Genomic DNA, 16,111 nt, shown 5'->3' with positions numbered 1-16,111 from the left:
CGCATGGAATGATGATAGGGGTACCATATCCATTTAAGTATGTATGACTAACATAATGCCATTCACATGATCCACCACCGAGAAGAATAGATTTCAAAATCTCATACTATGTAAGATTTTAAGCTTTGGGGCAGGGACTGTCTGTTTTGTACAGGGCCTAGACCAATGGGGCTCAGTTGGGGTATCTATTTGCTATTGTAAAACAAATCATTTCTAAAGAAATGTAGAAGATCTGGATTAGGAAAGGCTAATAAATAAATACCACACAGTTACTTTAGACAAGTAAGATACCACTTGGCAGTCTGTGTTGTCAATATCAGTCGGTCTAGGCATATTAATATAGAAACAAACTTGTGATTCACAATTGTCATTAGACAAATAAAATGGCGCTGGTTAGAAGCATGTTAACTTTATGAAAAATTTCAACAGCTGTCCTAGGCCAAACCCAAAACACGTCAGTTGACAGCCGTACCATCTTTCAAATACACACTCAAATGGGATTAGGCTATGTCAAGCTTTCCACATCTTCATCTCTCCCCCGCTTATTTTTTCAGAACTTTATTCTATCATCGAGACCAAACTCGAAACCAAGTTGTGACTCACTGTAAACATGCAGCCGTGACTTGACGTATTTCTTGTACAATTGGCAATAATGATTTTTTTTTAAGAGAGAGGAAAAATTTGTTCCTTATTATACGTGTATCCATTGCAATGTGAAATATACAATTCACTTCTTCATCCTGGAAGAGCAAATACACTCCTGTGCTAACAGCAATAAATACTGTTGTCTGCTGCTGAAACTGGCAGTTACTGCAGCCCTCGTTAACAGGCACCCAGATCTGTTGATCATATTTCATTTTTCTTCCTCCTAGTAAATGAGGAGGGTTTCTATTTACAGAATCATAACACCTCCCACATCCATGAAAAACTCTTCAAAACTGTTGCCCAAGGATTTTGTAAATGTTTACACAGAAAAAGCAAGACTGTGCCGTGAGTTCCAAATGACAGTTTAAAAGGCTTCTGTATTGGCCCTTATAGGGGCATCTGAACAGAGTTTTAAGAATTTATAACGATGTGTGTATCAGACAGACACTGGAATTAAACTGGTTTTAATTTTCAGCTGATGCCTATGTTTGACTGTCTGGCTCGATACATTTCTTTATGGCGAGGATGTTTAAAGAATTACATTACAAAAGAGCAGATCTTCATTGTAAATATGCCAACTGTGCCCTATTCCCTTGGTGTTTCACTGTTGAAAGAGAAAGCATTCATCAGTATGGTCCAGTGAACAGGGCAAGCAGCTGGGAACTAGAAGAGTTAGTTTCTGGAATTAAAAATCAGAGACCCAAATCCTATTTGCTAAGGTTGAGATTGGTTAAGATTGGAACTAGTGTGGGATTCTAACTGGATCTATCTGGTTCTAGCCACTTGCGTGACTGACTAGATAATGAACTTGTTTATGACTATTAAACAGGATGATTTTTCTGGTTTCTTTTCAATTTAGGAGACAGACTGTCTGGTTGATGAGTTGGCTCCAGGGTTAACAGACCTTTTTAGATGGCTAGCTGATTTTTTTGGCTGCAAAGATGCCCCCTGCGTGGCTGGTTTAAAAGGCCACTTGATTCACTGCCTGTAAAGAACAAAGGTCATCACACAGTAAACCCTGTAATTTTCTTTTTTAAGAAAACCATTCCAAATGACTGCAGTACAGACTTGAGGATTCAAATTCCCTCTCTTCCTTTTGTTAAACAGTGTAAATATTTCCTTGTGCATATAACAGTGATGTACCAAAAAAATGGCTGCACTGGTGTATGAGAATTACTCTGTATTTTATTAAACAATCTCATTGACTTCAGATTCCCTTAGGAACACAATTGTTTATTTGCACATAATGAAATCCACAGTAAAACAAGAGTTGCCATTTGGGTTCTCATCTGAGAGCTCACCTTGAACCAAGAAAGGATGCTATGTTTGCCTTCACCAGCCCTGCATTACTAGTATCTAAGTAATTATTTTGTACAATGCATCTGACGTGCTCGGAGATGTGCTATCTGTAGAAAACAAATTCTATTCTATTCTATTCAGAAGAAACTTTCTGTAGTTTGTAAAATCTGAATAAGATAAATGTAAGGTGATGGAAACAATATAGCAAGCAAAAAGGACACAGATTAAACCAGAACCATGAAAAATATTTTTTTATATTCTTAATTTGTCTGTCAAACATGTCTGAAGTGCACTGTCAGAGCTGCATAAAGAAACATCCACCCTGATGGCCTTCACTAGGGGTTCTCAACCTTTTTATTTTTGAGGCCCCCCAAAACACGCTATAAAAATGCCACTGGTTTTCTGCTTATCAAAGCAAGGGCCAGCATTAGGTGTTAGCAAGCAGTGCAATTGCTTGGGGCCCCATGCCACAGGGGCCCCCCCAAAGCTAAGTTGCTCAGGCTTTGGCTTCAGCTCCCGGTGGCAGGGCTCAGGGCCCCGAGCTTCAGCCCCATGAGGTGGGACTTCCGCTTTCTGCCCTGGGCCCAGTGAGTCTAACACTGGCCCTGCTTGGCGAACCCCCTGAAACCTGTCCGGAGCCCTCTGGGGGGCCTCAAACCCCTGGTTGAGAACCACTGGCCTACACTACCCTAACCACAATCCAGTGCTAATTGATTTCATATTAGTGAACCCAAATGTGATCTCTATCTAGGAAGCAGAGGTGACTGGTTACATATTATGGTTTTTTGAACGTGTTGTGGAGCAAGTACTCACTACAGTAGTTTGGCTCTTCAATCACATTTACCAAAAACACTGATAGAAACAAAGTCAATTTCCTAGTAAGATACATTCTAGAGATTGGCCCAGATACCCATGAACTTTAGGACACTTGAATACTGATGCAGACATTGTAGGTTGGGCCCATCTCTAATGCCCTCTTAACTGTAGTTTCAGATATTTCTCCCAAATATCTTTTTCTTTTGCCCACTTTTCCTTACACTGCTGCCTCCTGTAGCATCCTAGCTCAGCCTGACCATATGGTGAAGTAGCTTCCTTCATTGACCAAATAGGAAACCCCAATACCTTGGCTTTTCTCTATGTTTAAATGAAGATTGACTTGACAAGGATCAGCAGCAATACAGTTTTAGCCAATAAATATTTTTCCTTTTTCTCCATTGTGAAATAGATTTAAATAAGCATAATTGGTATTTTCAATGGGCTTCATTTTGACATTCCATCAGCCACTCACAGGCTAGCAGCCTTAGACGACACATATTCCCACTATTCTTGCACTAGGAAGTTAATGAGGGCAGTTCTTGGAGACAGAAAGGCCTTTTTGATAGGACGTCCCTGGAGGTGTTTGATTCCCAGCTCACTTTGAAGAATTAGTTCATGGACTTCCTCAGCGTTCCGGGCTACTTGGCGAGGCATACTAACTTTGCCACAAGCTTTGTTATTGATCTGGAAAACAGAGACATGACAGCAAGAAAGGACTGAAGTTACTAAATTGATCCAAAGGACTTCATATCTACACTCCAATCCACCCAGTTACACTTGTAGGAAACAATGATATCAAACCTTCTCTCTTTCTTTATTGACTAGAAAGAAAAAACAAACAACCCCTAGGTACCATATAGAAAGAGAGTGACTCTGATTCACAGTTTATGCTCAAGGAAACTTGAAAGAATGGCAATGTGAAGTTCTCCTTTTCGAAGGCTTCTAGCATCAGCAGAATATACAACTCTGATATATTAAATGTTTAGACTTGCATAAGCCGAACAAGGAGACAGCAAATCTAACTGTTTGGCAGATGGAAATTTTTGACAGTTTGCTTTAGACTTTTGCTTTGTCTTTTTAAGTACTTGAATGATAAACCACAGAGATTAAACCACATTATTTTAAAATAAAACTTGTGACAGAGGAGATATCTCCGAAAGAGATTATTCACAAACTATTTTTAAAAAATGACATCCGTTTATTAACAAGACGATTATCCATAAAGCTAACAGCAACTGCTAGGAACACATCCCCTAAGAAGGTAATGCTTTCATTTGTTTGGTTGCTTTACAAAACAACTTGCATACTGGCTCCCTAGCAGCAGAGAAAAATCGCACACTACTGCAGAATAACATCTACCTAGAGATTTATTTAAAATTATAAAAGGCACCTCTGGAGATGCCTTTCACCCTTTCAACACTGCAGATCATTTCAGCCAATAAAACAGATGAAAGGAAGGAGAGCGGACATCCCTCCTGAACTCCTCCTCCCAATTTAAAACCAAGAGATTCATGACCACAAAAGCTGTCAGATTTGTATGTAACATCTTAATATAATTAATGAAATCAACCTCAATCCTAAATTATATCAAGTAAGGTTATTAGATATTTTTATTCAGTTTAACCAAATTACTTCCCAGTAGGAATGTGGAAGGTCACTGTAGGTGATGCAGATCTTTGCCCTTTGGATCAAAAAGTAACATTTTCCATGGAGTTTGGACAGAAGCTACTATTTCTTTTTGCCCGGCTCTTAAAAGGAACTGCTCTCTGTTTTCTAATTCACCTACTTCCCTTAGCTCAGAGATGGCTTTAACATAAGAGATATTAAATCAACGTGTGCTGCTTCAGGCACACAGACTATTCCATCTCTCTAAAAGACGGGAATTCAGGTTAGGCTGAGGGCACATGTTACTGGGCCCACTCTGGGAATTTTTTACACCACCATTCGTTTTTAAATGGAATATAGAGGATTCAATAATGCTGACCATTGACAAAAAGACTCACCATGCAACGTGCTCGAAAACAAATAACAGCCTGGCATTTTGCTGGCTAGCATAAACAACAGAATGAGAAAGGGAAACAAAAGTTGTAATGGTCCCCCAGGTTCCCCCTACTTAGGCTTCTTTTCTAAACCAAACATGGCCAGTTTTTTTTTTTTGAAACTTTTCCTCATAGGTCAGATTTTCTAAACCGTTTAGCATCTTTGATGCTCTCCTTTGGACTCTCTCCAATTTATCCACATCTTTCTTAAAGTATGGTGCCCAGAATTGGACGCAGTACTCCAGCCAAGGGTCTCACCAGTGCCAAGTACAGCAGGACAGTTACCTGCTGTGTCTTAGATACGTCACTCCTCTTAATACATCCAGAATGATATTAGCCTTTTTCACAACTGCATCATCATTGTTGACTCATATTCAATTTGTGATCCACTATCACCCCCAGATCCTTTTCAGCAGTACCATCACCTAGCCAGTTATTCCCCATTTTATAGTTGTGCATTGGATTTTTACATCCTAAATCCAGTACTTTGCACTGATCTTGAAGGTGAGGTGTGTATTTGTTTATATTTTTTGTAATTTTCAGCAAAGTCCTTTTGATTGTTTTTGAGTTACGGATGAATGAAAAAGCCATACTTTTGCCATTGTAAACAATTTTAATGACTTTTTTTTAAAAAATAGGACTACAGCAAAAACTGTAGTCTGAAGTTTTTGCTCACTTGGCATGAGGGACTTTCCTTTGCTTGGAGGACAAAATGAGAAACCATAAGCAACTGAAAAGATTCTTCTAAGCATTTGCTAAGGATTTTAGCAGAACCAAAGGCACCATATATCACATTCTGCCCATCTGGATCAACCAGGGACTCAGGCAAGGATAAGAGATTTTGGTCTCAGTCTGTTAACAGAACAATTTGCATGAGGAAGACTATAACCAAAGTCTTCATTGTCTTTTTCAATGTGAAGATACAGTTGTCACAATGCAAAATGATAATAAAACTGTCCACATCTAAACTATAATGGCAAAAACTGGGAAACTCATGCATCCTGCACCCTGTTCACCCAAATGAGGTGAGGACTTAAGCATATTTATGATCACTCACATGCTACCACTACTCTGGCAATTTTCCTCCTCCTTCTTTTTTGAAAATAAACAAGGATTTTTAATCCATCCCCAAAATTAATACCAGTGTAAGGCTGTACAGTTAACAACAGACAGGCATTTTACAGAAGTTAAAGATTCCAACAGTAACATTAACTCAGCTGCACTGTAAATATAGCTAGTACTTTCTCATTCTGTTGTTCAGGTTAAATGTGTAGTGGAACAAATTATTGTTCATGTTGCAAAATGTATATCATAAAATATGAACAATGTGCCATGTGACCTTGTTAGAATTTTCACCTGTGCATTTCCTGACTTTTTTGTGAAAACAGTTGTAGAACCTTAATGTCACTTTCATAATGTTTTTCTATTTTACATACACACACCTAAATAAAATCTTTAATTACCTGATCACATACTATTTATTTTAAAGATCCTGGCTCCTTCAGTGCACATGATGGACAGAAACACAAGAGAACATCTTTACATATAGAATGTGTGTGTGTGTGTGTGTGTGTGTATATCATGTAAAAGGATGCTCTCTTTCGTGCACTGAGTGAGGCAGGGGTCCTGTAGATCAAATAGTCTGTGACTTATATAATTAACAGTTATCGTAATGCATGTGGACAAATGGCTCTAATTATAGTTACACAGGCACCAGAAGAGCTAAGCCTGGGACTCATGGCATCCCCCTCCCTCCAAGGTCCAAGCTCTGCAACTGTTCCCCTAAAGGCTAAAGAGACAGTTGCTGCTGCTGTCCCCCAATCTGGAGTTAAAGCTTTGTTGGGTCTGGGAGCATGCTGAGTGCAGTCAGGAGGTTCCAGAGATTTTAGTAGCAAGCTATATTGATCGTGTGCAAATGGGAATTTCCAGAGGCTCGTAACTTGGACAACTCTGGATGGATTTTCCTGGGGACAGCAAAAGGCATTTCTCTCTCTGAGCCTAGGACTACTTCCTTACCAAATTCCAAGTTCTTGCTGCAAAACATGAAGGTGCTATAAGTCTGCAAAACACAACTAGAAAAAAATTTAACACTGGGAGAACTACTTTATTTCCTCATTCCTGGAAACAGTTAATCATGTTTTGCTGAGATCTGCAAAGAATGTCAGCCTGAGGTAGAGACCAAACATGGAAAATTTAGCCCAGACAAAGTTTGGCTACGTTACAAGCAACTCAGAACAGGGTCTTACAATGGTAAATGTTAGGTAACCTTAACAATAGGCAGAGTAGCCAGTTTTGCCTATAAATATACACTTTTTATATAGATACATCATCATCAATAGATTAATAGATTAAAAATATGTAGGGGCCCCTTAGCTGATATGTTCATAGTTTTTGCTTGAGACTCACTCAGCTTTGCTCTGACGTCCCTGTCCTCAACTGTGCATAAGCCAAACCTCTTAGAGTAGTAGTATCCACAATCATACAGGTATCATACAGGTATACTTTTTTATTCTTGGTTTCTCTTGCAAGACCACTTCATTTATTCATCTGAGCAGTCTTCCAAATTAACCAGCACAATTCTAACTTTAGCTTTCAATCTTTCTAACCTAGCATTGAGTCAATCAGCAATGTAAAACCTCAACTGTAGTCCTCAAGAACAAAACTAGCAGCTAATAATGCATTCATTGACCACTGCTGAAACTCAGCTTGTAAACTCTTACCAGAACAGACATCTCTATGATATCTGGTTGCTGGAGGTATTCTGGGTCCACTTTGGGCCAGGATTGATGCAGTACATCATCATCCCACTTATGATACGTACAAAGTTTATTCTGCACATGTGCCAAACCTACAACATAAAATTGATAAATTGCTGATCGTACTTTAACTCGAACATTAAATCTTTTGAGTCTCATAAATATGTCAAAAGACTGCTTAGTTTAAATCTTGTCCAAAGCAAATCAACTTGGAGGAAATAATATGGTTTAGTTTAGCATACAGCATATTATAAACAGAAAGATACATAGCATTCAGAGCTTTGAAGGGGATTTTCTTATATAATATACAGGGATTCAAATGTGAATGCTTTTCAGATTATGGTTAGAGCTCCAAAACTTTTGCTACTTTGTCATAAGGCACAGATATAGATGGCCAAAACTTACTCTGTTTTAATTTAAAGTGATGCTACATTATTACATACAATAAACTTTAATCTTTAATCTTATAGCTAGGGCCCTACCAATTTCACGGCCATGAAAAATGCATCAAAGACCATGAAATAAGCCCTTCCACGTGAAATCCGATCTCTCCCTGCTGCTAAGAGTGCCTGGGCCAGGGGGCTCCTAGCTCTGGCCATCCCTTGCACAGCCGCTCGGGGGAAGATTAGACCCAGCTCCACCTCTGGGAACCTCCTGCACTTTCAGGAAGCTCTGTGGTTGCTGCTTTCAGAGTCCAGCTCTGCAGGCAGCACAGAAGTGAGGCTGGCAATCCCGTGAGCCTCCCACAACAGGTTTGTGATCCCTGCACTATCCCCTTTTGGGTCAGGATCCCCAGGGTTACAACAACGTAAAATTTCAGATTTAAACATCTGAAAACGTGAAATCTATAAATTTTCAAATCCTGTGGCCGTGAAATTGACCATAATGGACCCTGAATTTGGTAGAGCCCTATTTATAGTCAGTCAATTCTCTGCACTCTTCACAACTGCAACTAGCTTTTGTTTAAATCATTGCTTAATCTCAATCTCACACCATATTCAATACGATACTTTCACATTTAAATCACTAACCCTCACTGTGGCTCTGTTTCCCAATCTGTAAAATGTTGTATACCATTATTTGCAAGGCTATGTACAGATTTCTGTAAAGTGTTTTGAGACTCTCAAATGAAAGGCTCTACAGAATTTAAGTATAAACATTATAGCACTCTTTCACACTCTCTGAAATGTGTTACATTTTTATTTTGTCTACTGCTACAGGTTAACTTTCTACAAATGCTTCCCTTTTTATCAGATAGACTTCACTCTCTCACAAAATACAAGGCAACCAATTCCAGCTCTTCAGTGTAAGTCATCAATAGATAGAAGGAAACAGTACTGAAATCACTCTTGCATGGAATGAACACTTTAATATGGAAATACAATGATTTAGTTTACTCCTGTTGCAGGATGACATAAAAACACCGATTTCAGTGAACTTGAACATCTACAAAAATATTTGAACATGAAACTGATGCTTCCAGTTGCCATTGTAATTATTTATGTTTCTTATAAAATCAAGGAATTTTCAGATTAAAAATACATCATGTATTTCAATGAGATAACAAAATTCTAAATGTTTTCTTAAACTAAAATTCCAGTCAGAATTGCAAATCCATAGCAACTGATCAGATGTGTAGTTGAAAATGCGCATATCTTGTCAACATACAGTTACAAACTCAAGGTGAAAAAGAGGTCAAAGACATGTATGTCTCTTCAGTGACTCAAACAATAGAGTAAGGAAAAACAATAGTCTTAAGATGCATTGCCCCATGAGATTTGTTCAGAATCAGCTTTATGAAGCAATTAAAAAAAAACTTCACAGAGACAAAGATAGAATCCACGGTATTCCATGCATAATGAATACATTTATCATAGTGATTAGGTAAGGGCAAATGTACTGAATAAGAGCAAATGAAGGGAGAGTGGGAGTTTAACTCTCCCCAAATTAAAGTCTATCAGAAAAATGTTGCAGACAAACCATTTCTCTAAGTGACACAAATACTCTAGCTATTTCCTTAATGACTCAGAAGGTGCTTGGATTGGTGGGAGTTATTTCTGATTGCAAGCAAGAACATGCAAGCATTTCCTAAGTGTGACAATGGAGGCTCCAATCTTGTTAAGTAAATACTTTATTGGGGGCAAAATAAGAATGGATTTTTATGTAACAGGAGTACTAAAACCAAGAAAGCAAAACTAAAGAAATCAAACAGTAGAAATCTTCATGGTGATGATTCATTTTCTCATTGACTTTAAAGAAAATAGCTGCTACAGATTCATCTCTTTTTGGCTTTTGCATGTAGAGATGAGTTCACTTCTTTCCAAATGATCACATGCTTTGCAGAAAAACATGCATACAGGCCAGGCCACTCCTTATTTTCCTGTTTAAATGGCTTCTTCATACTATTGCAAAAAACACCTTCTAAAGATCTGAGACAAGACCTAAAGAGGCAGAAACTGGGTCACCCATAAACCCTGTGGAGGCTGTCAGTCCTCATAAAATAAGCAAAAAGGAAAAGATTCTTCAGCAGATACAGAATATTAACACCGCAAAAAAAGTGTCACTTTTTAAATAGATCCTTTCACTACAAGATATGTTACCAGTTAGAAAGATCGAGCTCGTCTATATTTTAAAAAAATGTGAAAAAAATCAATAGGGCTGGTTTCAGAAAATGCAGTTAGACAGGAAACTAAAATGAAGGTTTCACTTACCTTGCCTGGTTGGTTTCCTGTCTTAACTCACATTCTGTAAGCTCCAGAACACAGAAAATGCAAGAATCATAATTTGTTATATAATTTCAGAACAAAACAAATAAGAATGGAGCTTTCATCGTCACAATCTGGAATTGCTTGTACATTTTTAAAAACTAGCCATCAAAAATAGAAATGCAAAATCATAGGGTTAAGAGGGACTGCAAGGGTCATCTAGTGTAACCCCCTGCCATGATGCAGGATTTGTTGTGTCTAAACCACCCAAGACAGACAGCTATCCAGCCTCCTTTTGAAATAACTCATTCTGCTGTACTATATTAAAAAATATGATTTGAACCAATCATTTGGCATTTCTAGCAGACTTATCTTTTGAAATTATTAATTTTAACACTTATCTTTGGTCTTGCTTATGTTGGGTTCTCATAGGTGGAGAAGTTACCTGATGAAATACACATTACAAAGAAACATGTATTTTGCTTATATTTTCACAGCCTGTCTTGTTCTGTTGGCTATGCAGTCTACTGCAGGAGAAGTTCCTAAATCCCAAATGTCCTTCTATTTCATAATTATTTACGTAGGGCCATAAATGTGCATAGATCTTTATAGGCTGGTAAAGGGCAACATCCCTGCCTAAGGGATGCCCAACGCCCTGATCCTGCCTCTGGATCCGCCTGGGTGGTATGCACTCTTACCTCATACAGAGCCATGGAGGCACAAGGGTCCAGCCCTGCAGCTCTAATTACAGGAACAGGGTTCAAGTTAAAACACAACATTGTAAAAGGCAGAAATAAACACTGGTGAGTGTGAAAGAGTGGTTTATGGGGAGGGGAGGACATGGTTTAAAGCAGCAAGATCATGTGAATGCTTTGATTAGTAGTGTAAGAGTCATGAGAATGTAATAAGAATATCACTTCCCATAAAATACTGGTTTTGGTGTAGAAAAATAAAGATTATTGCCCACATGGAAAATTTGTTTTGAGGAAGGGCTAAAAAGGGAGGGGGAAGCAAGGCAGCTCACAGATCACATTAGCATGGTGGACCCAAGCTTAAAGGACACATGAAAGAAGGCATAGAGACAAGCATGGTAGAATGAAACAATGGATGCAACTACGCTAGAAAAAATGGTACCTGTACTTTTCCAGCAGTGCTACAGCTGCCCTTGTGCTGGAATATGAGTACAAATGTTTCTAGTACACATAAGGGCAAAGAGGGCAAGGAGGCATGGAGTGTGGGATGGGGGAGAGGGAGGAGTCAAAAGAAGTTTGCACAGACCGGTAGGCAGATGGTAGCGCTGTGAAGGCAAGGAAGAGGGGTGACTGAATGTGACAAGGGAGGTGAGAGGAAGCCACTAGAGGGATTTGAAGTGGATGTGACCAGAGTTTAAGGCAAGGGGTTTTAGGCAGAGATATGGAAATATTAGAAAGGGGCAGCGCAGAGTGATCAGATATAAATGTGATGCAAGTATTTATTATTCAAGGGTTATTTTAGCAATCTCTGGGTTTGGCAGAGACAAAACAATGAGAATCTGCATTGAGTAAAAGTACCCTCACACAGACAAATGAAGCATTCTCAAGCAGCTCTGTACAGCCATTTACAATATTTAGCAGATTTTCATGTTTTATTATTATCCTATTTGCCTCTGCAATCAATTCCAAGTGTATTGTCATCACTCTACTTTGCTCTTGGTATATTCCCATTAAATAAAATCAAACCAGAGGAATCTCAGGATGCACACTTGGCAGTACAGGAGGTACATGTCTGCAGAACACATGTGCTATGCTTTGCAACAGCAGAGCAATTAAGTCAATACTACCATAGTTGTTTCCAAACAGCTAGGAGCAAAGCTGTGCAATGTTACTAGTACCACACAAGTGAGTATTCCAAGGCTAAACTTACACTTAGCTGAATACAATCCCATCGGGGATCATTTTGTATGTCTCACAGCAGGAACCCATGAACACCAAACAACTTTATGGGATGTAGGCCTAGAAACTAGAGCCAGAGTTTTGGAATGTTCTCCCATTTAGCTTACTCCAACTGCATCCTTCTGAACAAGACTGACCATGTTTTTTCCTTCTCAATTCATACAGATTTATTACTCTTGGTCTGACAAGAAACTGCTGGCAAGGGATTTTTATACTGGATCAGGATTCTTTTGATATTTGGCCATGTTGCTTATTGGGATTTCTGCTTTTCGATTTTTGTGGGGACTTTGAAAATGCACTCAAAGGCCTTCGGGTTTTGTGAGCCATGAAAATACAAGTGCACTGCTAAACAAAAAACATTTCACACACTGCACCTAAACTAGTTTTGCGCAGTTACTATTATTGACCTAGCTTGTAAGGTGCATTGTCCTAGGCCATCCTGAGTCATTCTTTCCTGCACAGGATAAATGACTCAGGAATCCTCTGCTGTAGCACGACAACTCCACTCCATTCTCTCTGCGTAGGATGGAACTGTGTCCTGTACTTCTGTGAGACTCTTCTAGGGCATTTATAAAGGGTCAAAATCTGGTGAGAAAGCTCTAAAAGGAGCATAGGTCAGATGATGAAGACCAAATATATCAATGGTAAGTATGTGGTTTGTGCAAGGACAAAGCAAAATTACCAGTCCTTTTAGAAACTTTAATGTAACTTTTACTTAGCCCTTATTCTTCAGGTAAAACTCTGTCATCAGCCAGTGGAGGTGTTCCCTGAGCAAGGACTGAGTGAAAACTGAATCAGGATTTCAGGAATGAGACGATTGTAATGACTCAATTTGTTGCCAAGACAATTATCACATCATACATACCAGTAATTATGCTCAATTTCAATAAATCATGAAAAACTGATGAAGTGACCATGCTTGTTTAACACATATCACATGGCACTTTCACCATTTCATGACAGAAGTAGGTCTAGCACAAATGAAACTTCTAAAAACAAGCAGCTCCACATCCTTGCCTGGATGAGAAAATACTGGGTAAGCACAAACACACAAAAAGAGTCTCAAATTTAGCAGTGGTGCACGTATACTCCTCAGATACAAGGTTTCAGGAAGGAAATAGATTTCCTCATCCTGTTAGTGTTCACAGGCTGCCAAAATGTATGTCAGCCTGATGAACTCTTCCCACACTGAGGGGCTACATTAATTGTTGTTGGTTTGGGGTTTTTTTTGGTTAAACTATAGCATAGTGTATACTGTGTAACAGAATTAAGCTGACACAAAGACACTGGAAACAGTTCCTGCCCTAAGCTGGAGAAAGGGCCACTTCCCAAAAAAGTAAGATACAAAAATATCGAAGTACCGTAACTACTCAGTTATTATTGTTCAACTGCTGAAAGGTAATACATTTATCAGACAGCATTCAAACAGCCTTTCCCTATACTCAGACTGGAAAAATGTACTGCTCAGGCCTAAGTAGATTTCTCTGCTTATCCAAAGTTCTGCTTGAAATATATAAACAAAATGGTCACATATAAACCAACAATGAAGCAGTTTTCAGTCACTGAAGTGCAGAAATTATTGGGTTTTGATTCTATTTTACAAAAAATGTTCCTTTCTTGTGCATTATAATCTATAAAAAAGAAGGGTTACAATACAAGGTTAAATATTACACCAGAAGGATCCTGTGGCATCAAACCCAGAGTGCTGATTTTGAGTGCTTTGTCATTGGACCATAAGAACCGGAAGGTGGTGGACTAAAAGCTAAATTATTAATCATCTTTGAGGTGATGCCTAAAAAACCCTTGATAATAGCTAGTTGATGTCTCATCACACTATTCACAACTGCTTCCATGTTAGCTTGTGCTCTCCCTGCCGGTTTGTTGTTTTTTCCTGTTGTCTTTTGTCATGTACTTAGATTGTAAGAGATTTGGGGGCACGGACTGTCTTTTCATGATGTGTGTATACAGTGCCAAGCACAATGGGGCCCTGACTGGGGAGTCTTGGTGCTACTGAAATACTAAAGAGAGAAAAATGCTGCTAGAGAAATTATTAGAGGATTATTGATATAGGGATATTTTCTTTGTATATTTTGAAGTCTGATATTGACAATAAAGTTATAACTTTATAAGGCTTTAATGTTTTGAATCTCAATGTCAACTGTCATTAAATAATTATTGTCTGACCCCCATAACTTCCTGCAACTGTGAACATTTAAATACATAAAAATAGAAAAAAAAGCTTAAAAATAATCAATATCTGTTGAAATTATATATTAAAAAAGGATTTTGCCAAGCTTACCCACAGTCAGTGATGAGAAGCAGCTGAAAAGATTAATGAGATTATACTACTAAAATGTAATACAGCCTAGAAGGTGGCTTATTTACACTGCAAAGTACTATGCAAAACACCCCAACTGTGCTCTCTCCCTTTTTTAAAGGCTGTAATGCATTAAATGCTAGGTATATTACCCAATAAACACTCCCCAGTTACAATATACTATTAACAAAATCCTTTCTTCTCAAGGATAGTTCAAATAAAGGAATGTAACATGATGCAGTGTAAACAGAAGAATCTGTTTTCCTGTTCAATGTTGTTCTTAGCCAACAGGAAAAATATCTATTTAATTATTAAGACTTGTCTATCTTTAGAAAGAAAATTTTTCTTAAATTCATTACTGAAAGGAACAAAAAGTAAATTAAAGGGACTGTATCAGATATTTTAGGGCCAAAATTTAGATAGCAAATATATAGCTTTATTACTATTTGTATTACGATAGCACCTCCAACTAAGGTTGGGGCTCAACTATGGTAGGAACTGTACAAACACAAAGTAAGAGACACAGACCATGCCTTGAAGAGAATACAAGCAAAATACAGGAGATGAAGAGTGGAGAAAGGAAATACTATCATCCCTATTTTATAGATGTGAAACCAAGGCACAGAGAGAATTACCCCTATTTTGCAGATGGAGAACTGAAGCACAGGCAGAGATTAAGTGGAGAATTTAAAAATCTTAATATTAATGTTTTCTATCTTTTTAAAAACAGTGAAAAGATTGGTTTAACTGTCAAATCCAAAATCTTATTAAACACTTCTTTTCCAGTAGGTATGATTATAACTGTAATGATAAGGTGTATAGATATTAGGTAAAAGGTACAGTCAAAACAAATAACTTATAACTTTACAAATTATGCTGATATACAAGTGACACAGTGTGATTATCTTTAAAATCTTAAAGCTACAGTTCTTGAAATAATCGAAGAATTTAACTCCCCTACCTCGTATACAATGGGATTGAAGAACATGCCTAAATTGCTGATGACTAAGGTTTAGAAGATCAGGAATGCAGACTCATATGTTTGAGAACATTAACCTGCTTCCCTGTTGTTGAATAACTTGGCTCTAGATGGATACTTTTCATAGATGTCTTGATTGAGTAACGACAAATGTTGGATCCTCTCCAAGTAACACAATTTATATACTATATAAAGCAGACAATAGTAACACACACTTGATCTCTCTTGTGATAAAATAGCTTAACTATAGAGTGTAATGATGATCAGGATGATACAGAAAGCTTCTCATGTTCAGTCCATACGCTTCTGAGTTTAGCAATCTAAACAAACTGTCTGTGTAGTTGTAGGCTAACTTCATTTGTGCATGAGGTGGAGTCTCTGGACAACACAACTGCAACCTCAAATATATGTAGCAAGAGAAGAGACCACAAGTCCATTAATTAGTGTTCTTGCTCTGTATTCTCCTATCATATATAGGCCAGATCCTGAAAAATGCTGAGCATCCACAACTCCTAATGATTTTAAATGAGAACTGAGGGCACTCCGTATTTTGCAGGCTCAGGTCCTATGTTCGATCAGAGAGAGATCTGAGCCAAGACATGTTGGCAGTTTTTGTCATTTTAC

General features: G+C 38.1%; 1 protein-coding gene across 2 annotated transcripts in view; it reads right to left on the bottom strand.

Annotated features, from left to right (window-relative positions):
• Positions 1–1,810: 1,810 nt before the first annotated feature.
• LARS2 (leucyl-tRNA synthetase 2, mitochondrial) overlaps positions 1,811–16,111 on the bottom strand; it is a 107,858-nt gene continuing 93,557 nt past the window's right edge. For both annotated transcript variants that reach the window (XM_084621300.1, XM_084621299.1), the window contains 2 exons: positions 7,520–7,647; positions 1,811–3,444 (listed from right to left, as the gene is read on the bottom strand). In XM_084621300.1, the coding sequence (XP_084477426.1) occupies positions 3,265–3,444; positions 7,520–7,647 (308 nt within the window). In that variant the 3' untranslated portion in view covers positions 1,811–3,264. The remainder of the gene's footprint in view (positions 3,445–7,519; positions 7,648–16,111) is intronic.

The sequence above is a fragment of the Lepidochelys olivacea genome, assembly GCF_965140295.1.
Source record: "Lepidochelys olivacea isolate rLepOli2 genome assembly, chromosome: 2".
Classification (NCBI taxonomy): domain Eukaryota; kingdom Metazoa; phylum Chordata; order Testudines; family Cheloniidae; genus Lepidochelys; species Lepidochelys olivacea.
This window is presented reverse-complemented; position numbering and strand designations above follow the sequence as displayed.